The sequence below is a fragment of the Natator depressus genome, chromosome 13, assembly GCF_965152275.1.
Source record: "Natator depressus isolate rNatDep1 chromosome 13, rNatDep2.hap1, whole genome shotgun sequence".
NCBI lineage: Eukaryota > Metazoa > Chordata > Testudines > Cheloniidae > Natator > Natator depressus.
Genome location: NC_134246.1, coordinates 2,194,272 through 2,221,318, shown reverse-complemented (window position 1 = coordinate 2,221,318; position 27,047 = coordinate 2,194,272). Strand labels below are relative to the sequence as shown.

Genomic DNA, 27,047 nt, shown 5'->3' with positions numbered 1-27,047 from the left:
CAGCACCTCTCAGGAGGTGCTCTGCATATCATAGGATAAGGCCAATAGTGACCTCAGATGACAAGAACAGACCTCTAGACTTCCCATACAGCTGACACTCCTATGCCATCTCCTATAATTACGCCTATAGGAAAGGCTGAGAACAGTGTAGCTGTAAGTTCTTAAACTCAGTGAGAGTGAGGTCTCTGAGGTCCTTGTTCTGTTAGCATTGTTAATTACCATTATTCTGGTAATTGGAAGAATCCATTACTCTTTTTAGGGGAAGTTCTGTCTTTTCCATACTGAAAATCTTCTATTAACGTTTTGTATTTCAATGACACATTTTATTGAGGAAACAGAAGACACTTACAAATATTAATGAATTCAATTTCTCAATACCTCTGAGGTAGGTATGAGTTACCCCTGTTTTACAGATAAGGAAACAAGGGTACAGAAAAGCTAAGGTCAAACTTTGATGCCTAAAGTTAAGCACCTATATGCATATTTAGGCACCCAAATATGCAGCCTGATTGTGAAGCTGGGCACCCACTACTCTGAGCTGCAGCAGGTGGCTCAGCACCTCTGAAAATCTATATTTGAACCTTTTGATAGATTTTTAAGGCCAGAAGAAACCATTAGATTATCTAGTCTGACCTTCTGGATAACACAGGCCAAAGAGTTTCACCAAGTTACCCCTGTATTGAGCCCAATAACTTCTGTTTGACTAGAGCATCTTTTCCATAAAGGCATCCAATCTTGATGTGAAGATAGCAAGAGATGGAGAATCCACCACCTCCCTGGGGACTTTGTTCAAAGGATTAATGACCTTCACTGTTTGGTCCAAGTGATGTATCCTAGCAAGGGAGTCCAGGAGTCCAGAAGAGAACCCAGGAAGTCCTGGCTCCTGGTCTCATGCTCTAATCAATGGAAACACTCCTTCCATTTTGTTTTGCTAAGGAAAATGGAAAACACTTAAAAAGCCATAGAGACAAGGTAGATGAGGTGATATCTTTTACTGGACCAACTTCTGTTGGTGAAAGACAAGGTCCGACCTGAAGAGCTCTGTGTAAGCTCGAAAGTGTGTCTCTTCCACCAACAGAAGTTGGTTCAATAAAAGATAATATTCTGGGACCAACACAGCTCCAACAACACTGCAAATACCTTAAAAATCCAAACATTTTATATCCCTTAGGTAAGGTGAGACGGGTGAAGTGTGAACATCTTGAAAAAGAGAAAAAAGTCTCTTAGAGCAAAGGGGGCAGTATTTTGGATTTCTGCAAGCTAAAGTTATCATGGGGAAGAGAGACATTTATCTCCACTAAGTGGCAGCATAACCCCAGTTTTGGACGCATGCTAATAGCAGATGGATGGAAAGTTCAGACAGGGATCTTGTCCCAAAGCTTCAAACTGGGGACACAGAGCCTGGATCGCATGGGATTTGCCTTCAATCTCTCTAGACAAAGACCAATCTCACCATATCTTTTATGGCTGAATAAGTGTCTTTGGTTTTCAAGGGGTCTGTTAGAAATTCAGTCATCAGGAACTCTCTACAAAAGGACTAAAATTCAGGCACATGAAGAATGCTGCTGGAAAACATGAGTATCTGAAGTGTACTGTGAACTGCCCCTTAGCCATGCCTGTAGGACTATGACCAGTTCCCACCTCTCATGGTGTCTGCTGCAAATTTCAGCTAATTTTAGTGATACAATTGTTATTTCTCAGCTGATTTGATGCTCTGCAGAGCAGACAGCTTTCTTGATGAGTTATCTCCCATCCAAATTCCCTTTCTGATTGCCTCTCTCTGGAGGTCATGGACAAGGGCAAACTCTCCAGTGACTCTCTGATTAGAGATGGTGGAGAGAGAGAAATAGCAGGGGACACACTGAGTCTTCTGGAGTTGCCCATCCAGACAGAACCCCTTTGTGCATCAAGCCACCAGGATCTGAAGCTATATTTAATATAAAGTATTTCACATTCCAAACCTGGCAGCAAATGAATTCTAGGGCAGCGTGATGGGGCACAAGGGAGGACAGACAGTCGAGTCCTGCCAGGTCAGAAGGGGATACACACTGTTAATATGATGATCTCAGCTCAGGAGGGAATCTGAGGGGTGGAGCATGGAGCTATCTGACTGCTGTTAGCAGGCCTGGGAAAACAGACGTATTCAGCCTGGTCCCCTGAGGCTGTGCAGTGCACAGATTAGTACTCCAGAGAGCTGAATTGAAGGAATTAGGGGAGGGTCAGAGCGGTCTGCTGTGGAAATGAGCAGAAAGTTTCTGAATTACAATCATTCTGGTGGAGTTGCCCTCCTTAATGACAGAGAGGTCATCTGCCTCCAGCCAGAGAGCATCACTGCATACAATCATGCTGCAGGCCCTGCTCTACTGCAGGGACACAAGCAATGGGGACATGAGATATACACAGAGCTCTCTGCTCCTCAGTAGGGGCTCCAGCAGCACACAGGTCCTGTAGGGGGACTGGGCTCCACCATAGGCACTCAAGGGGTGTGCAGAGCCCTGTGGAGCCTGCAGTCTGGAGCAGGGGACAAGAGCATACTCAGCAGCCTGTATCCCTGTGGGGACTCAAGTAGCATGCAGAGCCCTGCATGATCCCAAGCAGAAGGCAAGCTCATTGCAGGGACCAGGGCAGCATGTACAGCCTAGTGGAGTCTCAAGCATGAGCCTGAAGGGTGCATACAGCAGAGAACAAGCTACTGCTGCAGCATGGCCAGTCCTAACAAAGAAGGAATTTTCCAAGTGGCCAGGTCCTCAGGCCTCCAGGATTCAACACACCAGCAGGAACTTGGAGAGTGAATTCCATGCTCCATGTAAAAGAAACAGGACACACGTACTTGTGTTGAAAGAATATGAGGAGGAAGGAGAAATATTAACCTTTGCTAAACACACTTCTGGACAAATTCATTCCTGGTCTAAGCCTTCAGGCTGCATAGACAGAAACGTGGCGCTCTGTTCTCTAGGCAGCACTTTACGAAATGTCCCACTCGTAGGTGAGTGTCACTGCCTCAGTTTTGCAGATGAGGAAACTGAGACAGAGTTAACATGGTTTACCCAAGACCACTCAGCAAATCAGAGCTGGGAAAAAAAGAGCAAACTCCCAAGCTCTAGCTGTACCCTTTTCTTCAGCGATGCTTCTCTGCAACTGAGGGGGGAAGAGAGGCAGATGGCATAGAGCAGGAGAGGGGTGGATAAACATCCCCTCTCACCTGAGTAGTGCTCCAAGGTCAGTAAGGGTCAAAGCCTTTCTGATTACGTGTGGAGTTGCGTTTGTGTGTTGTTTAGCTGTGCCCTTCCCTGCCACTGTACGCTTGTGCCACTACCCCCCACACCTTTCCTGTGTCCTCAACACAGCTGCTGTGCCATTATACCATTCTTTCACACCGCACACGAGTGCGCATACACAGCCCTTTCCCTTGTGTCCACTCTCCCCCACATCAGACCCATTCCTCATTCTCACGCAGGAGGCCTTTCCCCTTTGCGTCCGTGCCCCCGGCTGTCTGAGAAATGCCGGAGGAAGTCTCACCGCTCGATAGGTTTTCTTCTGCCCAGCATGTTTGGGTGCTTTGCCTGGCTCTGCTGAGCTCTCCACATGCATCGAGTAGATGATGTCAAAGAAATCTTCCACCACAGCAACGCGTTTCAGAGAGATGCCCTCAGGCTCCGACAGTCCATCTGCCCCCTACAACAGCACAGGCACGTTGAGTTAGTATCAGTGATGGGTGACAGGGGTGATGAGATGGGCCTTGGGCTAATGTGGTTGGAGGGGGGGACAGGCACAATGTTCCAACCCTGAGCTGCCTTGAGCACAGGATATGGGGGGATAAATTAAACAGCGCTCCAGGGAGGTTCCTATCGGAGCCAGGGCAGTGGCGGCGGCTGCTGCTGCTGTGCTACTAAAGCTTCCAGTGAAAATGGACCAAGAACAAAAACAAGGGAAGAGTCCGGAGTGGAATTTTAAACAACTGAAAATTTCCATTCTCATAATTTAGAGCAATCTCACTAGGCTGGGAATAGGCAGAAGAAGCTCTTTGGATTTGCACATGATACCCATCCTTCTGGGGCCGGGGGATACTAAACAGATGCAACCCCCCCAGACTCAGACCAATTAGCAGGACCAGCTTTTACTGTGATGCCAGGATGAGGTCCCTGAAGAACAAAACTGAATCACCTTCCTACCCTGCGCTGACCTTTCCAAGATCACTCTCACACACACAGCAGCTGAGCACTAGCAGGACCATCACCGCTCTTTGTGTGTTAGGATGTGCTGAAGAACATGAGGCTGTAATCTTGCCACATGGCAATGTTGAGAGACTGATGAGGGTGGAAAACGTGGTGAGCACTGTACCTCTTATCTTGCTGGCACGAATGGTGTCAACTCACAGTGGCAAGGTTTGCCAAGAAAAGAAGCAGCATCCTTCAGTACCCAGCAGCTGCTAATGTCGCTCCATCAAACAGAACCAGAGCCAGGCGCGTTGATGGGAGATGGTAGGGATATCTAGTCTAGTGTAAAAGTAAGGCTAGTTTATTCTAGGAGTCAGGCTCCTGGAGAGACCATTCAGCCTGCTGCTTAAGAAAATAGAATTATTGTATATATGTGTGTGTGTATATACACATGCACTTAGGTGGTATTATGGGCCTGATTTCCAAAAGGTTAAGCATGTAAGCCCAATTTGCATATGAAAAGATTGTGAATGCACATGCAAGTTGGGCACTTGTGCACGTAAATGACCCACAGCTCCTCTTTTGGATACCCATTTTGCATGTGCAGTCACAGTAATTACACATGCAAATTATGCATAGAGTTGCACATCTATTTTTTTATTGTCTTGTGTACACATTTACTATATTCAAAAAATGAGCCCTGTTCTTAAGCAACCACTCAAGGGACTGTCAAAAATCACTTGTTCAATGGAGATGGCCTTCTAATAAAGGTTATATTCAATATGGATTTGTAGATTCCAGGACCTGAATGGACCATAGTGATCATCTAGTCCAGGGGCAGTCAATAGGCGGACCGCAGGCTAAATCCAGACAGCCAGATACTTTTGAAAGGACCCTGAAATCTTTTTATTTATTTATTATCATTATTTCTTTAATTATTATTTTCTCTGGAGTCTGGACCTGGACTATTGCTTGACTAAGAAATTTGGACCTTGACAAAAAAATAGATTATCCCTGATCTAGTCTGACCTCCTGTAAAACACAGGCCATAACACTTCCTCAAAATAATACCTAGAGCCAGATCTTTTCGAAAAACATCCAATCTTGATCTAAAAATTGTCAGAGATGGAGAATCCTTTCAACTCTTAGTAAGTTGTCCCAATGGTTATTTACTCTGTTAAAAATGTATACTGTCCTTATTTTCAGTCTGAATTTGTCTAGCTTCAACTTCCAGCCATTGGATCGTGTTATAATTCTCTCTGTTAGACTGAAGAGCCCATTATTAAATATTTGTTCCCCACGTAGATACTCATAGGCTGTAATCAGTTATCCCTTAACCTTCTCTTTGTTAAACTAAATAGATTGAGCTCCTTGACTCTATCACTATAAAGGCAGGTTTTCTAATCCTTTGATAATTTTTGTGGCTCTTTTCTGAACCCTCTCCAGTTGATCAACATTCTTCTTGCGTTATGGACACCAAAACTGCACACAGGATTCCAGCAGTGGTCATACCAGTGCCAAATACAGAGGTAAAATATCTCTATTCTACTAGAGATTCCCTTGTTTATGCCTCCAAAGCTCACATTAGCCGTTTTGGCCACAGGGATGCACAGGGAGCTCGTGTTCAGCTGATTATCCACCACGACCCCCAAATCTTTTTCAGAGTCACTGCTTCCCAGGATAGAGTCCCATCATTCTTTGTTCCTAGATGTGTACATTTACATTTAGCCATATTAAAATGCATATGGTTTGCTTGCGTCCAGCTTACCAAGCCATCTGGATTTCAGTATCAGCACCTGTCCTCTGCATTATTCAGGCACCCCCCAATTTTGATTTTGAGACCTATCCCTTAGCCACCTTTTAATCTATTTAATGTGTGCCACTGTAATTTTGTATCACTCTAGCTTTTTCATCAAAATGTCATGTGGTACCAAGTCAAATGCTTTACAAAAGTTTGACATGTATATTATATCAACACTATTACCTTTATCAACCAAACTTGTAATCTCATCAAAAAAATATCAAGTTAGTTTGACAGGATCTATTTTCCATAAACCCAAGTTGACTGGCATTAATAAAAAATAAAAGGAGGATAATATAATTAATTGAGTTCTGTATCAGCCACTCCATTATCTTGCCCAGGATCAATGACAGGCTAACAAGCCTATAATTCCCCAGGTCATCCTGTTTATCCTTTGTAAATATTGGCACAACATCATCTTTCTTATAGTCTCCTGAAACTTCCCCAGTGTTCCAAGACTTACTGAAAACCAAAATTCTATGATTCTAATGGTCCAGTGAGCTCCTCAGCCAGCTCTTTTAAAACTCTTGGATGCACGCTGTGGACCTGCTGATTTTAATATGTCTTAACTTTCAGTAGCTGGAAAGAATGTTGTTATATGATATTATGACATTTGTTTTCTCCCCAGATCAGAACAGAAATATGTATTGAACACTTCTGCCTTTTCTGTATTATTATTATTATTATTATTGATAATTCTACCCTTTCCATCTAGTAATGCACCAATACCGTTTTGTTCCTAATAGCCTCAGTTTTTAAGTATATGTGCATACTAGCAATCCTCAGTGCAGGGTCAAAATGGGGATAATTACAGCAACGGGACAAAGAAACTGCACAATGTGAAAAGCACAAACAGACATGACATACAAGGTTCTTACCAGGTTCAAGGGGATGTGTGCCCTACAAACACCTCAATAAACCACCCCGGACAGGGCCTGCAGCCACCTCCTCTCTTCCCTTCACCCCCCATTATTGCTCGCCACAATTGTTCAAAACCATGAGCCAGGCCCCCATAATAGCATGACACTGACTTAAAAATCATGAGGAAGGTGGGGACCATGAGGGCAGTTTGGCTTCAGCCCCCTTGATAGGGTTGCCAGTTTTGGTTGGACATATTCCTGGATGTTTTTTCCATGACATAATCTTTAATTCCTGGAGACTCCAGGCCAATCCTGGAGGGTTGGCAACCCTACCCTTGAAAGTAACAGGAAGTGGCAGCCATCTTGAATAAGGGGAAATTCATAAGTTTTACGTCAGGAATGATGCAATCGTGTGAAACTTTAGAAAACACCAAATATTGCAAAACTCGAAATAAAATCATGAAAGTAGGGAACCCTTATCTTCCCTCACACAGGGTCTGTGATCTTGCATCCTTATCCTCTCTCCCATTCATGGGGCCCATGCTCTCTTCTAACACACTCTCCACACAAGGCCCCTGCCATTGCACCTGTATCTTCTCTCCCCCCACTTAGGGCCCAGGGCCCATCTTCCCCCTCATGGGACCTGTGTGCTCTTTCTCCCTGTCCTTCTCGCAGGGCCCATGCCTTTGCCCCCAAGCCTTCCCTCTCCCCTCCTGAGGCCCACCCTTCCTCCCTCCCTCTCCCCTTCATAGGGCCAGTGCCCCCTTCCCTTCACAGGGCTGTGCACTTCCCCTTCTCAACCCTCTCACCAGGCCCAGGCCCCTTCTCGCTCTTCACAGGGCCTGTACATTTGCACCCAAGCCCTCTCCTGCCCCTCCTGAGGCCCATGCCCTTTCTCCCACTCTCTCCCACTCCTGGGACCAGGGCTTAGGGTTGCCACCGCTGAGGTACAAAAAAATGGGACATCCGGGATGATCCTGAGCTCATAAAACTGGCCAGCTGGTAGCATGCACTGAGCACCCTTAAAGATTTCCCAGGACAGCTACCTCATAAAAGGACTGATCCTTGGAGAACCTGGACCGGTGGCAGCCCTTTCGGTGCCCCCTCTTCTCTTCTAGACCTATGCTCCTTTCCCCTTCACAGGACCATGCCTCCGCTCCCTCTCTCTTCACTCACTGGGCCCATGTCTGTTCCCGCTCTCCCCCCACGGGGACCATGTACTTTTTCTCCTGTGCCTTTGCACCCAAGCCCTCTCTTCCCTTTCTCGAGCCCCGGGCCCTTTCTCCTTCTCTCACCCTTATGGAGCTAGAGCTCCCTCTCCCTTCTTACAGGACCTGTGCTCCTCTCCTTCTCCCCCAGCTCATGATGCCTGTGCCCTCTCTACCTCTCAGGGGGCCATGTCCCTCTCCTCTCCCCACTCATGAGCCCCACGCCTCCTCTCCCTCTCCCTCTCCCCCTCACGGGACCCATGTCCTCGCCCCTCTGGGCAGGGATTTTCCCTGTGCACCATGCGAACTGCAGCCAACTCTGCAGCCTGCCTGGCGCAGCAGTTCCCAGGCTGGGGGAGGGGTGACTCACTGCCCACATAGGCTTGGGGCACGGTGCTAGAACCCTGCTGCCTAGGACCCTGCGCCCCGGGTGGGGCCGGCAACCTGGCTTCGGGATCTACATAATAGTGGCAGAGCATCTGAGTCAGGCTCCATCCCACCCCGGCCCTTATTCCTCTCTAATAACCACACCACGCTCCCCGCCCTCCCTCTGCAGGCAGCCAGAGTGGCCTGCTGCCAGGGCTTGGTGCCTGAACCGCCCAGCTCAAGGCTGGGCGCCTTCCCTCGCGAGTGTTAATGACTGTTGACAGAATACAGAGGCTGCCTCGGTGACATCTGCTCAGTTGGCTGCGTGCAGCAGGGTATGACCCGGACTCCTCTCAGCACTAAGGTTGCACAGAAAGGAAAGGACCCTCCCTTCACCCCCCAGCCCTGGCCTCTCACCCCCTGGCCTCCCCAGGCCCGAGTTTAAAAGCCCTGTTGGAACCACCAGCGCCTCTTCCTCAGGCAGGTAATGAGGGTAACCATGGTAACCCGGCAGAGGAAGTGTATTCTGCAGGAGACGTTAATCCGCGCTCCCTCGAGCTGGGACAGCCTGACTTTTCATTCTCACACAGTAATTAGATACCAGCTGTCAGTGCAGGGGGAAAGCTCAGCGACTAGGGGCTGGCAGCGAGGGGGCAGGGAGGAGGGTGTTAAAGACACAGGGGTCCTTTTCATGGGACAGGGAGGGATCCCCTGGCCCCTGTGCATCCGCATTGGGTGGGGGATGAGAATGAGTGGCTGCCACAGCGTTTGCCCTGCCTCGTGTCCAGCTCCTATTACACATTCAAAATCCCTCCCATCCCATGCACACCTGCCACAATCGTACATTTATCCCACCTGTCTTTTATCCCCTCCCTAGACACACACGCCATCATGCACAAGCCTGGTGCCACCCACTCACTCCTTACAAGGGATGTGACTTCTCCTGTTTGTTGCCCACCCGTCTATCATCCCTCCTTTATTATAGCTCCAAACACCCCACTCCATCCTACAAAGGCCTGGTGCCACCCTGCTTGCTGCCTGTCATATCTCTCACATGCCTCTCAATTCAGATCTGAATCCTCCTCTGTCGTACAGACGTCTGCTGCCTCTCGCTGACCATTAAACCTCAGGTCTACTCCTCTTTATGGTTGGAATATTCATCCTCTTGTCCAGCACTCTCTCCCACCTATTACAGTGTTTCTATCAATATAGCTCATTAAACCCACTCTTTTCATTCAGCAGGCCACATCCTCACATGTGCCTATGTCCCCTTCCAACACACTAATCCCCATTATGACTTGGGTCATCACTGGAGGGCTCTGCAACCATTGATGATCCATCAGTGGTCCGCTGTGTGATGACCACTGTAATCAGAGATATGTGTAGCATAAACTTTAGAGCAGTGGTTCCCAAACTTTAACAGCCCGCGAACCCCTTTCACTAAATTATGAAATCTCGTGAACCCGCTCCTAAAAATGAATATTTCCAGGGATTTAAGTATAAATTTCCTCTGCACTCTGTGGGGCTCCTGCTGCTGGACCCCATTGACCGCCCCGACTGCCTGGCCCCGCTCTCCCTGGGGCTCAGGCTCCCAGCCCCACACAGAGCGCTGGGGTTCGGGCGGCCAGCTCCGCCGCTGATGGGGGCAGGGCTTGGGCTGCCAACCCCAACTGCCCGGCCCCGCTCGCCCTGGGGCTCGGGCTGTCTGCCCTGCAACCGGGTCCCACCTGCTGCCTCCAGTGCCCAGGGTCCTCTGGCTGCCATGAGTGAAATTTTTCCAGAGAAGCCCCTGTAACGTTCTGCGAATCCCCGTTTGGGAACCATTGCTTTAGAGGAAGGAGCAGTATTGAAAAGTAAAGCTTGTTGTCTTTCCTCAAAGTGACGTCTCTAATGCAGCCAGCTGCCATCTGATCCCCTCTATGCTGCCATGCCAGTGACCTCTACCCTGACCCAGTGCAAGTTACCACCCCCTCCAGAAGTAACCAGACACTCCCTTCTCCATGCTGAATGAATCCAGTCTCAGAGCATCTCTGAAAGAGACCAAATTATGAGTGGTGGGCTTTGTGTTGTGGACCACTAACGATCCATCAGCAAGTGCATCCAGCCCAACTCCACCCCTGACTCCAGTTAATCTGAGTTGCAAGCAAAGGACCCAGTCCTGCAAGGTACCACGTACTCTCAACTCCCTTTAAAGTCAATGGGTTGAGGATACTTGGCACCTCTCTGATGTGGCTCAAAAGCAGTACTGGGACCTGAAGCTGTGAACCCCACATAGGCCAGAAGGACGAATCCCTGCCTGTTAGGAAGAGCTGCCTGCTCCATTCTGAGGACCTGGAAGTGAACTCTCCTCCAGCTCTCCATGGAAAAGTAGCAAATTTTGGGGAGGGACAACATTAGCCCGAACGTACAAGAGGCTTATCCTGGTGTGTGGCGGGGGGGACGGGACTTGGTGCTTCCCTTTTTGTTCTGTTTGACTAAAGATAAATGCTCTCCTGGCCTTCAGACTAAGGGCTGATACCAGCTGAATTCAACTTCCTGTCAATAAAAAGCCACTTCCTGCCAATGAAACGCTGCCTGATAATGGCAGAACTCTTATTTTCTGTCCATACAGCGGACCCTCTACCAGCGTTCATTAGTTTCCATCTCTCCTGTCTCTGTGTCTTCCTCACATACGGCAAAAGGGCTTGTCTCTGTCCCTCTCGCTCTAAGCACTCCCTTTGCCCCATATTGGGAGGGGGCCAGCTCTGTCATTCTAACTGCTTGAGTTCCTGCTGTCTCATAGTGGGGTGGGATATTGCCAGTGTGGTATGTCACATGTCACTGACCTTCTGTCTTTTGGTTACATTTGTATAACTTTCTAATTAAGTGCTATTGAATTGACCTGAAATTGAGTTCCCTGAGTTGAGTCCTGACCCCATAGTGAGAAATGCTGTTTCCATACTCCTTACCCTCCCCCATCCCACACGTGGAGGTGCTCTGTGTCTACCAGTCAACAGTCTGTCACTCCTTACTGCAAACTCCCAGTGGTTCTGTCTGGCCCATGTAAAGGGATTCTGTCAAACACCTGTTTTAGAGTTATTAAGCATGATGTTATACACTTAATCTCAGGAAGTTTTGCTTCTCTCTTAGTTGGGGTTTTTTTTTTTATTATTCCCTACAAGTTTTATTTTATTTTATTTTTCAATCACTGTCCTTTAGAGAAAAACTGCCTGTCAGCACCTGGAATTGGGAATTTATTGAGAAACATTTACAAGCCAAGCTACCACCCAGAGAAGGAGCTGCAATTTATGGTGCAGAATCCAGTCCTGTCAAATCTGGACAGCAGAATTAACTCCGCAAAGCCTGCCTGGTGTGCCCTCAGTGTTCTACACCTTGAATGCAAACTGCTCCACCTGACTTCAAACTCAGATCCGCGAATCTGTTATTTGCATCCTGACACTGGGGAGGTATGTGACTAGCTGAAATGTAGAGTGCAAGGGTGAACAAGTCCAGCTTGACAATTATTACTTCTTCACACCCTCCTCTCATAATGACAGGTTTCAGAGTAATGAAAGGGATACCGTTTCACTATGAACTCTTGGAACTTTTGACAAAGAAACTGTTCCTGGTACTTGTGCATTTATGGGAAGCTGGTCCTTGACTGACTTCTATATTTAGGTTTCAGAGTAGTAGCCCTGTTAGTCTGTATTCGCAAAAAGAAAAGGAGTACAAAAGCTTATGCTCAAAATGGAATGCATCCGATGCAGTGAGCTGTAGCTCACGAAAGCTTATGCTCAAATAAATTTGTTAGTCTCTAAGGTGCCACAAGTACTCCTTTTCTTTCTATATTTAGGCTTTTCTGGGGCTTTAGGAAGTTCACTCCTTGTGGTATTTAGGTGTAGGATAAAAGCAGCTTTTGCAGGGGATATGCTAAATCACAGCAGGCTCCCTCTACTGATGCTGCTATGAGCGAGAAGTTCTAGCTCCCTAGAACTTCACTCTTCCTTCTAGTCTACAGCGCATTGGACACAGTATGTGCTTGAGGCATACGGGCCAACATTAAGGTGAGAGAGAGAGAGAGAGAGAGAGAAGATCATTTGGCATCAGCCATACAGCAATAATCAGAGATCATCAAAAATGTGAAAAAATGTTCACAACATTTTTGTTCTTTTCCCGTTTTTCCCTGAAAATATTTTTTCTAAGAATATTTTCTGATCATCTCTAGAGCTGGTTGGAAAACAGAAAAAATTTGTTGCTAAAATTTTCATCGTATTTCCCCCCCTACTGCACCTAATAAGCACTTGTATATCACTTTGTATTTTCAAACCACTATACAAACACTGAGCCCAATCCTGCACTTATAGCTAGACCCCCACTGATTTCAATGGGAACAGACTGGGTGTATTAACCAACTAATCCTCACAGCCAGATGAGAAAGGCAAGTATTTTATACCCAGGGGGAAACTGAGGCAGAGAGAACAGGCAACTTTCCCAAAGCCACACAGTGATTCAGTGACAGAGCTGCAGGATTAGCAGTCAAGAGTTCCTAGGTCCCAGCCCCATTCTCAGTGCTGACTAGACCACATTGCTTCTCTAAGTAGAGTTTTACACTACTTTTTTCTAAGGTAAATACTTATTTGTGAGGAAGAGATGGCTACAATATTTGGAATACGAAGTTGCAGAGATATATTCCTTCTATGGGAGCACAAGGGTGAAATCCCAGCTACTGGGAGAGATCCACTGTTTTTAAACTGTCACGGGGCAAGCAACTCCTTTAAGGGAAATTCAGGCCTTAGCTCTGAGTTTGGCCTATTTTCCTCCCAGATCCTGAGTCTGAGCTGCAGTCTGTAGGCTGAAAGCAAGGATTGCTGAGAAGGGGGAAACAGGAAATTAAAGGCAAGTACTTTTCTCCAAGCTGGAGAGAGAGATTTAGGGACAGTACTGTAGGGAGAGCTTTACAGGGTTCAGGACTGAGGTCTGTGCTAGGGTTCTTGGCTGAAAGGCAGCTGAGAAAGCAGATGAACAGGATAGGAAGTAGCCTGGGGGAGGGGTGAAGCAGAATACTGAGGCTGGAGTAGATAGTTGTGTGGCTCCACATGGCCCTGGGCCTGCAACTAGAGGTAGAGGGACTAGGCTGCCCTTTACTTCTGTTCTGCTACCTGGAGGTGGTGGGCAGAAACCACTGCAGCAAAAGGCCTTGTTTGTTTGGATTCCTGTTTGCTTTCAGAGCGGGAGGATTTTTGGAAAGGCTGGAGGGCTAAGCCGCCTCTCCATGAGGAGACTGTGAATTGGTGGAGGGAAACTGAGGCTGAAGACACACCTAACAGCAGAGAGGTAAGTGTCACACTCACTAAATCAACATGCTTTTATATATTTGGGGCTAGAAACAACTGGGCATCTGGCTCTCCTGCACCAGAGCTGGTGTCCTGAGTTAGGAGAGGTGAGCGTAAGATCATAGAGCAGACTATTTCAGAGGTAATCAAATGCCAGTCCGCCTGGGCTTTGGAATGACCTAAGCTGCTGCCAGAGGGCTAGTTTGGTTGTATTCAGGGAGAAAGCTGGTGCTAAAGAGCACTGTGTTCACAGCAACTGCACGTCAGTAATGGCACCCTGATGTCAAAGTGAAACTACAGAGAAGGGGTAACACTGCTACAGCAGTTCAACAGTTCAGGGACAAGGAGAAGCAAAACTCTACGTAAAATAAGTTACCAACCATACTAAAGCTAATACACACTGACCAAGGTCAAGAAACTGTGAACTAAGACTATAAAACATCCTTAACTCAGCCCACAGTTCCCCGGTAATGCAACATACATGGGCCATTATTGGAGTCTCCATGGGAATGGCAAGATGGACGTCTAGGGAAAGGCAGACTTCATCAACTTGCATTAACCAGACTGTGAAAACTTTAGCCAACACCTACTATCACAAGGTTTAAAGCTTCTCATCAGCCTTGTTATCTACTTGCTGATCAAGCAACCCCCAGCTGCTTAGGCCTGAAATCACCAGTCTCCCACCAAATTAATCTATGCTGGCCCCACACGAAGTCCCCTGATGGGGTGGTGGTGATGTCTGGGGGGTGTGGGGGGTGTTAGACTTGGGCTGCCCTTGCTCCAGGGGCTGGAGTGCACTTCTCTCTCTGCTGACTCAGAAAACATGTATTGTTACACTAGGTTCATGTCTGGAAGGCTTCACAAACATAAGAGATGAACTTAAAAGTCATATTGTGCGTGAATGAAAGCTTAGATTCTGCAGAAGTTGATGGCACTCTCCAGGGATAGATTCCTAACCAATGTGGTCAAGTTTGTGTTTCAAGTTAAAGGAGAGTTGTGTAATTAATGCAAATCAACACAGGCCTATGGAAAATAGATCCTATCAAACTAACTTGATTTTTTTTTATGAGATTACAAGTTTGGTAGATAAAGGTAATTATGTTGACATAATATACTTAGACTTCTTGAAGGCATTTGACTTGGTACTGCACAACATTTTGATTAAAAAAATAGAATGATATAAAATTAACATGGCACACATTAAATGGATTAAAAACTCAGGGACAGATAGGTCTCAAAATGCAATTGTTCACTGAAGAGGTGTGTGGCCAGTGGGGTCCTGTAGGGATTGTTTCTTGGTCCTAAGCTTTTTAACATTTTTATCAATGACCTAGAAGAAAACATAAAATCCTCACTGGTAAAGTTTGCAGATGACCCAAAAATTGGGGGAGTGATAAATAATGAAGAGGACAGGTCACTGATTCAGAGCAATCTTGACTGCTTGACAAACTGGTCACAACCAAATAATATGCATTTTAATATGGTTAAATTTGAATATACATATCTGGGAATAAAGAATGCAGGCCATACTTACAGGATGGGAGGACTCTATCCTGGGAAGCAGTTACTCTGAAAAACATTTGGGGTTGGGATGGATAACCAGCTGAGCATGAGCTACCACTGTGATGCTGTGGCCAAAACAGCTAATGCAATCCTTGAATGCATAAACAGGGAAGAATCTCAAGTAGGAGTAGAGAGGTTATATCACTGATGTATTTTTGTGTCCGGTTCTGGTGCCCACAATTCAAGAAGGATGTTGATAAACTGGAGAGGGTTCAGAGAAGAGCCCCAAGAATGAGTAAAGGATTAGAAAACATGCCTTATAGTGATAAATTGAGCTTTTTGAGTCTATTTAGCTTAACAGAGAGAAAGTTAAGGTGTGACTTATTAAAGCCAATAACTACCTACATGCAGAACAAATATTTAATAATGGGCTCTTCAGGCTAGCAGAGAAAATTGTAATACGATCCAGTGGCTGGAAGCTGAAGCTAGACAAATTCATACTGGAAAGAAGGTTTAAATTTTTAACAGTGAAAGTAATTAACCATTGGAACAGTTTACCAAGGGTTGTGGTAATTCTTCATGACTGGAAAATTTTAAATCAAGACTGGATGTTTTTCTAAAAGATCTGCCCTAGGAATTATTTTGGGGTAATTGTATGGCCTGTGTTATATAGGAGGTTAGATCAGATAATCACCATGGTCCCTTCTGGCCCTGGAATCTATGAATCTATACATGCTAGGCAAAGAAGATTGGGGAAAACAGAACTCTAGCATGCTATACAATGTGACTGCTATAACCTGGTAATCCATCTATAAAGACCGCTTCCCCAAGATCTGACACAGTCCAGTGCTGTGGAACCATATTCATGCAATGACTAAGCCTCAACAGGGTAGTCACATGGGCAATATGGCAGACATAAAACTGGCTGTTCTTTAGCTTTTTGTGAGGTTTGTCTTTGAAACATGACTGTTATTGAGAGCAGGAGGTAGAATATGAAGGGAGAAGGCAATCCAAATGGGGAAGAGAAGATAGACAATTACAATAATCTGCCCTCCCCATGGAAAATAAATTGGCAGCTGACAGGTTATACTTTGTACAAACAGAAGCTTTGCAGGAGAAGTGAAGACTCCAGAGGGGCCAATTGGCAGGTTAATTAGGATGAAGCAAGGGATTAATGAAAATGTTTAAGAAACAGGGTTTGAGATGCAAAAGACTCTGAGAGATACTTGCTAAAGAGGAATCACCTCTGGTTTGGGGGAGGAGATGGGAGGGTAAAATAGCAGAACAGAGAATGACCAATGCAGATGTCTCTGAGAACCAAGGAAGGGAGAGGGGATTCCCGAGGAAGGAGCAGGGAAGTTCAGGGAAGGACCCCATGACATCTTATTTTTCTAGAAATAAATGGGCTGTCCCCCTCCCCCAGTAAGACCAAAAAGGCATCAATAATGCAGAATAACCTCTCTCCAGGTAGCTGGCATACAGCCTCCCGCGGCCAGCCAGTAGGCTATCTGTTTACCTTGAAGACACGGGGCAAGAGGAAAGCAATTAAATTGGAGCTTTGATTAGGTCTTGCAGACAACGGCTTGCGTTAGAAATGCCCGAGCCTCTGTCACTGTGCTGGCTGTGGCTGAGGCAGGCCTCCTCCATCCCCTGCTCAGCGCTTTCCCGGTACAGCAGAAGCATGACTGATGCTCTCTGTCCCACACAAGCTCAGCGAGCTCAGAGGTAGGAACCAGTTGCTAAGAGACAGGACTGTACTTTCCAGCCCACATTCAGACCTTTGTCACCAGCTCAAGGGCTTTTGCTGGATCAAAACACACTATGCAGGTGAGAAAATGCAGGCAGCCTTTCTCCACAGCTAGTCAGATCTCATGAAAAATCACATGGTTCCAGTTAGGGAAGCCACTCCACAGGCATCAAAACTGATGATGGGAATAAAGAATCTTAAAGCATTTGTAAGGAAAGGGGTGGGAGTGGAGGGGGGTGCAGAAACACACACAACCCTGCAGCAAAGCTGGCTGCTTATTCCTAATGCTGCAAGATTCAAAACAGCAATGCTCTGCTGCCCGCTGAAATCCAGGATCAAGGGGATGATACCCGCAGCACCAAAACCTAGAGGGCTTTAGATATCTAGACAAGACAGGTGACTGGATGACTCTAGGTAGTGGGGGTGGAGACTGGTATTAAGATACGGAGCCTTTTGTTTCTAGGTCACTCACTCAAATCCATCCCAGACTAGTAGAGTCACCAACAAGTTTAGGGGTTTGGTTTGCCTTATACTGGCTCGGGAGATGTGGGCTTGATGTCCACATTGTGAAACAACCACTACATCTAGCCGTCTCACCAGAGAGCCACAGACTGAATGGGCCGTGGAGACTGAACTACCCTCTTCCGCTCAGCAGTGGTCCCTCCAGATCAGGATTAAGGTCTGTAGGCAGCCAGCGTGGGGGAAGCTAGCATGACGGCTGCCCATGCTACTTCTAGTGTGTGAGCAGAAAACCTTGTCCTCCTGGACTGTCAAGCCAACACTGCACAATCATTGAAAGAAAATATTTATATTGCATCTATTCCTGAATCCTCCCTCTCTGAAGAGTCGTGCACCACGGTGGTAAAACTTAACCAACCTCCTTTCAACTCTGAAAAAAGAAAAGGAGTACTTGTGGCACCTTAGAGTACTCCTTTTCTTTTTTCTTTTTACGAATACAGACTAACACGGCTGTTACTCTGAAACCTTTCAACTCTGAGTGACTGATGGATGTTCCCATGCTACATAATAAAGGAAAATGCTATTCCATATCCCTAAAGCTAGTGACACTCCTCCCCACCCCCAGCGCACACATGCACAAACACACACACACACACTCTGCAGCTATTTTCTTTTTAAATAAATTGCTACTGTTTTGTTGGCAACCATGCTAAGAGTGGAAGTCAGCAGTGTTCCCATAAAGAAGCTGATTCTGGCCAATAGGTCTCCTCTGTACCACCCATGGCTACAATCAGCTAATTAGACTGACAGGACACTGAAACTCAGTGGTGGCTTTGGCCCATCCTCAGTGCAGTTCCCCAGGGAAGGGAACAGCTAATATGAGAGCAGGGAAAGGTAATTTCTAATTTTTGCTAGAGAAAGGATCCAAAGACAAAGAGAAATAAATATACATTTTGCTGTCAAAGCAATGCAGACAAGTTTCTATGAAGCTAAAAAGTCAACACAGGTGGATAAACGGAACCTCCATTATTATCCCTCCATCCATCTTTTTGCCTTCTCAGACATTTGTTTGTCCACACAGTAAATTTACACACTGTTCATGTCTGCTCTAATTTAACAGCAAAAACAATATAATTTCTTTTGGTTTACCTGAGAGACTCATGTTGATAATGGTTTGGGCAAACAGACCCTGAAAGGGCTCCCAGTGAAACAAGTTTTAGTGGCCTCTGCTGGGCTTTGCTGCCATCCTTTACCAGTTACCTGAATCACCTTCCTGCTTAAAATATGGGAAAGCTCCTTTGGGTCAGGAGTCTGGAAAGACTTAGTGGAGAGGGAGGCCTGAATTATGCTTATATATGCAGGGTGTCTTCCTTCCTATTGCTTCCAGCATGCTCAGTCCCCTTTCTCCCTTCGCAAACACTGCCTGTAGCTTGCACAATTTAAACAATGGTGTTTCTGATTGGAGCTCGATTTTCTTTTGCTTCATTTTAACTTTATTGTAACAGGCCTTTACAAAAGTTTTGTGCTCAGTTGCTTTTTTTACTTCTTCTTTAAATTAATGCCAATCAAGAGCTGTAAATCTGAGAGCAATTTTGTTGCGTTAATTTCAAGTGATAGAACCAAATTACTGGACTAGTTTTGGGGGGCCTGGGAGGGAGCTCGTTATCTCAGATCCAGATCCTGCCTGTTATACCCTATGCAACACCAATGAAATCAATGGAATTGTGTAGGATGCACAATTTAGATAAGAGTCTGTATTTTTCTTTAAGAATTGTTCAGTCAGCCAGAGGTAGAGGACTGGATGGCATAGTGAACTAATGATGGGCCACAGACCCTTTCACTTGTAGGTTGCAAGTTCACTTTTAGCCCAAGTTGGTGCTAGTGACCAAAAATTTTTACCACCTGATGACTGCTTTGTGGTCTCTGATGGGAACTGGACCATATGCATGTCACAAAACTACCCAACACAATTGCTACTAACAGGGAACCTGTTGGAAATCTTGGCAGAGAGGCCAAGGACCGAATGAGCCATGGAGATTGATCTCCTAGTGATTCAGCAGGTCAGGACCAAGGTCCAGTTGGCACTGCCAGTAGTCATGGTCTCTCTCATGGATAGGGAACTTCAGTCTCCAAGATTGCCAATTCTCTTTATACACACACAGAAAGCCAAGGCTGTGTAAATTCAGCCTGCAAATATATCAGAGACTATTGCTGCTCACCAGTGAACTTTAACCAAGAACCCTGAGAATCTCACCAAGAGTGAGCCCTTCGTTAATGTGACTCTTATTCCTGAAACTGCTCAGGGTAAAAATTGCAATCGATCCTGTGCAGACACAAAGAGAGCTAAATCTGGAAGTGTTATAGGCTGTTATTTTGGGGTCACACTGGACTTGGTTTACAGGCCCATGCATTTTGTCAGTATTGTGCCAAACTGTCAAGTGCACTTCTAAATGTGAAGCTACTCATCAATTATTTGGGAAAAGTCAGACCCACAGTGCATCCTCACCCCCAGGCTTTTCATGCAGGGTGAAGACTCTCTGTGTTGCAAGTAGGTTTGTGTCAAATAATAGGCCATTTCTCACCTTGGGATCCATTTGCACCACCTGCGTCTTTCATTTCAATAATCTTTGTTATTGTTTTTTAATCCAGACCAAATGAAGATCACAGAAAACCTGAGCTGTTAGCTATGACAGTGAAAACTTTTGTAGACTAAAGTTCTCAAAGGTTTTGCCACTGTGGTTTTGGGGGGGGCACCAAATGACAACATTAGGGAATACTTGTACTGGGAAAAAGTGTCCTCTACTAACCGTTAGGTCTGCCTTCTTTCTACCCGTCTGACTTCCTAAATCTAGCTTGTTCCTACTATGCTCTACCATCCTGAGATCTACTGTGTTTTAGTTATCATGCAGAAACTAAGACTTTTTAGGCATATGTTGTAATGGTCAGATTTATACAGTGTCACAGTGATTTTTCTGCTGTTGATGAAAGGCCGCCATCCATTCCCCTCTTGGTCTCTCTCCTCTGTTTATTATGCTTCACTCTTAGTCTAATATCTTTCTTGAGGGATCTCCAAATGTGTCATTCTAAGATAATTTTAAAACACCTCTACTTTCTGGGGAGTCTGCCTTGAAATATCTAGAAGGGTTCTACATGTAAATCAATTAAACCCCACCATCAGAAATGGCCTCAGCCTTTTGTTAGTGTCTGGAATGAACCCTGGAACCGTATATCAAGCTCTGCAGGGGTAAGAAGAGGCAAAGGAGGGCAAAAGCAAATGCACGTACTGCCACAGAGCCTCACAGATCCCTGAGCAGCGCCCAAAGGGTCAGTCTAACGTGAGGCTTTCCCATGTCTCATCTTGCAGTCCCATTTGACTCACTCTTGTAGCCCATATCACAGGCTGCCAGAATGCAGATATCCTGCTAGGTTGGCCAGTGTTCCAGAGCTGTGACAAGTGCACACCATGCAGGGTGAAGTATAGCACTGATTTACAGAGTGTGCATATCCACTCCTGCAGCTAATGCCCAAACCAAAGGCTGGGTCTAACCTTTCCCCTAACACCTGGTACTACATGAAAACAAATCAACACCTCCAGCTGTCACTAAAAATGTCGTATTTTTCCTTACACAATATCTCCATCTCAACATACATCTATAGGAAAACTCTGTCCAAAGGACGCTAAATACTTTGGGCAAGAGAAACATGAGACGATAATAAAAGCCACATTTTAACTCCCTATCATGAACAGATACTCTCATGGTTTTGAGGCAAGATCAGAGATATACAAGGCCAGCTGGCTAATGGATGCTGGGGTTCAAGCACTGCTACACTGGTACTAACATACCAGCAACACATCAGCCTATTATAATTTATAATAGTTGAGCAGTGCGAGGATACACTTAGGAATTGCAGCATACCTGTTCTTTGTATTTTGCAGTAGCACACAAAGGTCCCATTGTGCTAGGCACTCTGTATGGATATTTTTTAAAGTCCCTGCCCAAAGAGCTTACAATCTAATTAATATCTGAACAGGCTTGTTATGCTGCCAGTAAGGTACCAAATTTCCTACACAGACTAGGACCTCATTTCTTTGTTTTTTGTTGTGTGTGTTAAATGACCTGAATCTTCAGGACACTCATCTGGGAAAGGGAAATCCAAACTCCCTGTGCCAGACCTCACTGCTGTCTCTATTCCCAACCCATTCGTCAATAGAAAGACCACCATCTGCTGCGACCATCACCTAAGGCAGATGCCCCCTTCTCACTGTACAGTCCTATTTTTCAAACCACCCAAATCTGATTAGGCCTGCTCTGATAAGAGGCCTGAAGGAGGGCAAGGGAAAGTTACTCAAGAGAGAAAAGAACCACATGTTAATTGTGTTTTAGTCACAATTGCACAGAAAACACTTATGTCAATTAGGAATAAACAAGGTCAAAAGGGACACTAATAATCCCCCATCCCCCCAAGAACAGGAGTGGCCCTGACTCCGTCATTAGAAGGAAAGACCTTAACCCCACTAGTGCCCTCCACACATTCTTTAGCTCTTCTCAACTTTTCACTCACGGTACAGTACTTCATATTTCCTGTGACAATCTGCAGATACTGAATAGCAACATGCAAAATCCCCTCCCCCTCTCACCCCAGCTGCATTTTGGCTATGCTTATTCTTTCCCAGGGTCCCAAGCCTCAGGACAGTCCTGAGCACATTAAGTCTTTGACAGATACACTTGGAGAAGGAAGATGGGACAGAACAAGAGGTGTCAGATAGATGAGAAGCATGATGAGGGGAAAGCCAATTGAAGCACCAACCCAGAAGTGTTTGGAAAGAGCAACAGAATAATGATAAACCAGAACATGCACTTGATTGTTGAGCTGAATGCTAGTATCAGCTTCATAAATTATTTGACTGCACATATGTGAATAATGAAGTGCACCCATCTATACAAAACTAGCAAAGACCACTGAAAGATACAGAATCACTGAATTATCACCAACTAAAGAGAAACCCTGTCACGTTATTTATAAATGTTCAGAGATGTTTCAAACAAAACAAAAAATAGCAAATGCATCAGCTCAAAATCTTTCACTGGATTTACAACATAATGGTTCCTCTTAAGTAACTGAGTCAAAAAGGGCGGGGGGGAGGGGAAGGGGGACAAACAACTTCTACACACTTGACACCTTAAGATTTAAGGGGGAGCAGCAGTGATGGCTCTTTCCTGCAGTCAGTGTCTCTTTACAGTGCCCCCAGTTTTCACTTCTTACAGTATTACAGTCTCTGGCAAATGTGCTCTATGGTCCCGTTGAAAATTCATCTGTCTCCTGAGGGTCTGCCTATTTTTGGTTTGTTGATTTATGGAAGTCTAGGTGTGTCTAGTATTTGTAGCCTGCAGGGACTGTAATAGAGGAGTTGGGGGTCTAGATACTCTCCCTGCTGAGACTTCATCAGGACATGAGGCTTTTAGGGAGCCTGGTGCCTGCACTGGTCTCGCTGAGCCATCAGGTATAAGGACCTGGTTGTGCACCGCAAGGGGGGGGGGGTGTCTCACTAATTAACAGCAGGGTCTCGGGAGTCTGGCATGGCCTCTCTGGGGTACCATGACTCTGCAGCATTGGAAAGATCAGGGCATGTACACTGAGTAGCTAGTGAGACTGAGAGGCTCTGGGGGAGATTATGATGTGCGCTGTGTGGGAGGGGGTGTTTCTCACTACCTCAGCCAAAGCAGGGTTGGGTGGCTTTTGGGGGGGGAGGGGCTGTTGTGCGGAGCAGGCTGACTCCCACAAATTCGAGAGACATTTGGGGTGGAGGGGCCAGAAAGATCCAAGAAGCCTCTCTGCCCTGCGGAGGGAAAAGAGAAGAAATATTGACCCTCCCCCCTCCCCCAGGAGGAAGGCAGGCCAGATGGGAGGTAAATAGTGCGTTTAGAAGCATTTGCCACAGATGGGCTGCCCTCAATGGCAGCATGCTCCAGCCCTCTCAATGCTGGAGCCTGTGTGCGTGTGCTCGGAAAACACTGCACCCTCAGAGCAGCAGCAGCAGCAGCAGCGAGGGGAAGAAAAGAAAAAAAGGAAAAAAAAAAATACACCAAACCCAGCCCACCCCCGCGCCCAGCTCTGCCCACTTTCCCGGGGCGCAGGCTCCCCCCGGGCAGGCCCGGCCGCAGCGTCTCCGTGCCGCACGCCGGGGGACCCCCGCCCCAGGGCACTTGAGGAGCCGCAGCCCCCCTGGGCTGCCAGGCGCTGGGGCAGATGGTGCAGAGGCCGGGGAGGGAGTTCCCAGCCAGCGAGCCCCATGCTGTGCCCCCCCCGCCCCGCGGCGGAGCGGGAGCGCCCCCCCCTTGCACACAGGGGTCAGCGCCCGCCCCCCCCCAGCTGGCAGGGAGCGGGTCCCCGGCGCGGGGGCGCGGCCGGGCAGGACAGGGAACAATGGCTCCAGCGGGGCCGACTCGTCCCCGGGACAGCAGCCTGCTGGGAGGCGGGGGGAGGGGGAGCGGCGCTGCAACCTCCAGCCGGGCTCTGCCCTGCGCCGTCGCCCCAGCCGGGCAGGGAACAATGAGGCTCCCGCAGGGGAGTTTCCCGGGACAGCAGCCCGCGGGCAGGCGGGGGGGGGGGCACGGCCCCGCTCCAGGCTCTGCCCCCCCCCAGGATAGCCAGCGGCGCCGCGGGACGGCAGCCTGCGGAGGGGGAGGGGCGCGCTCCCATGGCCCGGCGGGGCTGGGCTCCAGCCTGCGCCCGGGTCAGCGGGGGCGGGGGCACGCGGCCTGGCCGAGGGAGGCGGGGGGGGGGGTGTGTGCCCGCCGCCCCCACTGTGCCCTTGGCTGCAAAGCGGCCTGCGGTCACGGGGTGGGTGGGAAATGCAGGGCGAGCGTCATGGGGCAGGACCTGCTCTGGAGGGGGTGTGGGGGGGGGTGCAAGGGGGCTCCCTCCCCGCCGCGTGGGCTGCACGGGAGCCGCAGAGTCTGGGAGCCGGCCCCTGGGTTGCACCCGCCAGGGACTGACACCCAACCCGGAGCTCTGTGCGAGTCTGCACCCATCGTGGGGCGGGGGGGGGGGCAGGTGCAGTGGCCTGGGGTGGAGGGAAGGGATCTCCTCCCCCCACCCTAAAAGAGGGAGCTACCGCCCCTCTTCTTCTCCGCTCAGCCGCTGGGAGGGACCGGCTGGACCGGATGGGGCAGGAGGGGGGAGGGGAGGGTGCGTGTGAGGGGTTTTCCTCCCCTGGGCCGGGTGTCTAACCTAATCTGCATCCTCCCCCCGCTGCGAGGCCAGCTGCTGGGAGCCAGGCTGGCCCTGCCCAGCCCGGGCTGGCGGCTTGGCTGGCCCGCGCCGAACGCGCACCCCTCCCTAGCCGCGCATGGGTGGGTGGCGGATGGGCAGCTCAGGTTGGACGTGATCGGACAGGGGTGGGGAGGGGTCCGCCCCGGCTGTACCCGCCACCGCCGCCCCACTCAGCCCCCGCCCGGCGGCGGGGGGGCGGGCAGCCTTGCTCCGCAGGAGGCTCTGCCCCACGCCCCCCAACAGGGGGTCTGTCTGCAACTCAGCGCACTGGGGCGGGGGGGCTGGCTGGACCTGTCCAGACAGGGGCGTGGGGCGGCTGTTTTCTCATGGGGCGCAGGGGGGTGGGTGTCTCGCCCCCCCATGGGGCATGCGCGCTCATTTGCACCCTGCTGTGTGTCTGGGATGTGCCAGTTAGTGCTGATGGGACAGGGGCCGGGATGGCTGGCGGGGGGGGGAGGGGGTTATACGGGGGTGGGGGGGGGGCTGCCCCACATCGGGTCTCTCCCCCGCTCTGGGCCCCAGCCCCTGGGGTGTCGGCGGCGGGAGGGAAGGACACACAGACACAAGACAGACAGACAGACACCGAGCCCCCGGGGCCCGGAGCGCACTAACCGTTCCCGTTTTCACCGGCACATACACCACTTGACCCATCTTCGCCGCCTCCCGGGTGCCGCTTCCCAGCCGGAAGCCCTTGGACCGGACCCAGAACTGGAACTTGCCTTTCTCCCCCCCGCCGGAGCCGCTGCCCGAGCCGGCGCCCCCCTGCAGCACCTCGGCGATGCGCTGGTACTTGCTCCGGGTCACCGTCTTGGTTTTGGCCGAGTCCCCGTAGGTGCGGAGGCACCAGTCCCGGAACTGCCGCCCCAGCTCGCTGTCCCCGGGGCGGCTCCCCCGCAGCAGCAGCGGGGGCTTCGGCATCCCGGCCGGAGGCAGCGCCCGACCCCCTGTCCCGGGCTGGAGACGGCGGCGAGCCCGGCCGGCCGCTGCGCTGCGCCCTGCCCGGCCCGGCCGGCGGGGCTGGAGTCGGGACGGGCTGCGGGGGCGAGGCCCCGGGAGGGGCCGCTGCGGGGCGGGCGTGGAGGGAGCGCGGCAGCCGGACAGCGACCCAGCGAGCCGGGCAGAGGGAGGCACCGGCGGCGCCAGCAGCAGCAGCAGCCGCTCCTGTCACAGGATCACAGGCGGCTCCGGCTCGTCCCCCTCCCTCCCCCCGCCCGTCCCTGCCTCCTCCGCCCCCCTCCGGCCGCCTCCTCCTCTCCGCGGGATCCCACCTGTTAGAGCCGCGGCGCGGCCGCCCTGACCGCCCCCCCGGGCCGGGGCGCGGGGGTCGGCGCTGCCCGCCTGGGGCCGGAGCCGGGCAGAGGCGCGTGGGGGCTGGGCAGGGCGGCCCAGGGGGGAAGGGGGCGCCCGGGGGCGGGGGGGGAGACCCAGGGGGCGCCCGGGGGCCGGGCAAGGCAGCACAGGGGGGAAGGGGGCGCCCGGGGGCGGGGGAAGGCGGCCGGGAGAGAGGGGAACGGGCCCGGGGACTCAATAAAGAGCCGCTTCCTCATTCGCAGGGGCGCACGTGTCCCTGCCCCAGGCGGGGCCGGGGAGAGCGCGGTCTCTTCGGGACAGGGGGCGACTGGGGAAGCAGGCACCTGTCGAGCTGCTCTGGCTGGGACCCTGAGCCCACAGGCAGACGCAGACCCCGGGATTATCAGGGTCCCTAATTTCTCTAAAATAATCCTCTCGAAACGACCGGTGACTTCCCTGAACCTTTGCGGGTCCTACCTCCAGAAACCACTGGGAGCCCCTTAGACTGGCCCAGGGCTTCCAAACTGCACCAGGAGACTCATGGACAAAATCCAATCGCTAAGATTTGCCTGGTCCTGCCCTAAATTGTGCCAGGGCTTGGACCCTTAAACACACCAGGGATTGACCAGCACACCCTGGCTTTGCAGCCATCCCCTGAAACAGTCCAGTTAATGCCCCCCCCACCCCCCCAACTCAAGAGGCCTCCTCAAACTATGTAGTTCACTGAATCCAGTCTCCTTGGACCAATCACAGTCCCCTAAAGCAAACTGGGACTGAAATGGTCAGTCTCTCGTTAGCTGGAATTAGCCTTTCTTGGTACATTCCGAGGGTGAGCTTAGCTCACCTAGTTTTTGTGATCAATTGATCAATGAAATTGCCAATATAATTAAGATTACCGCCATATTCTGCCTGATTTCTGGTTCCTGTGTCACCCGGATGGTCAAGAAACAAAGGTCTGTTGGAAACCTAGCCCTCTGCGACTTCATGCCATATTGCTCTAGGGAAGAAAGATGGTGGTGTGGTTAAACCACAGGACAGAGAGTAAGGAGCTTTGCTGTCTGTTCATAAC

The 27,047-nt window shown here is 49.3% G+C and overlaps 1 protein-coding gene across 1 annotated transcript in view; it reads right to left on the bottom strand.

Annotated features, from left to right (window-relative positions):
• NOL4L (nucleolar protein 4 like) overlaps positions 1-25,606 on the bottom strand; it is a 97,092-nt gene extending 71,486 nt beyond the window's left edge. Inside the window, exons 1-2 of the mRNA XM_074969741.1 lie at positions 25,301-25,606; positions 3,520-3,675 (exon numbers count right to left, since the gene is read on the bottom strand). Coding sequence (XP_074825842.1) covers positions 3,520-3,675; positions 25,301-25,606 — 462 coding nt within the window. The remainder of the gene's footprint in view (positions 1-3,519; positions 3,676-25,300) is intronic.
• Positions 25,607-27,047: the final 1,441 nt, after the last annotated feature.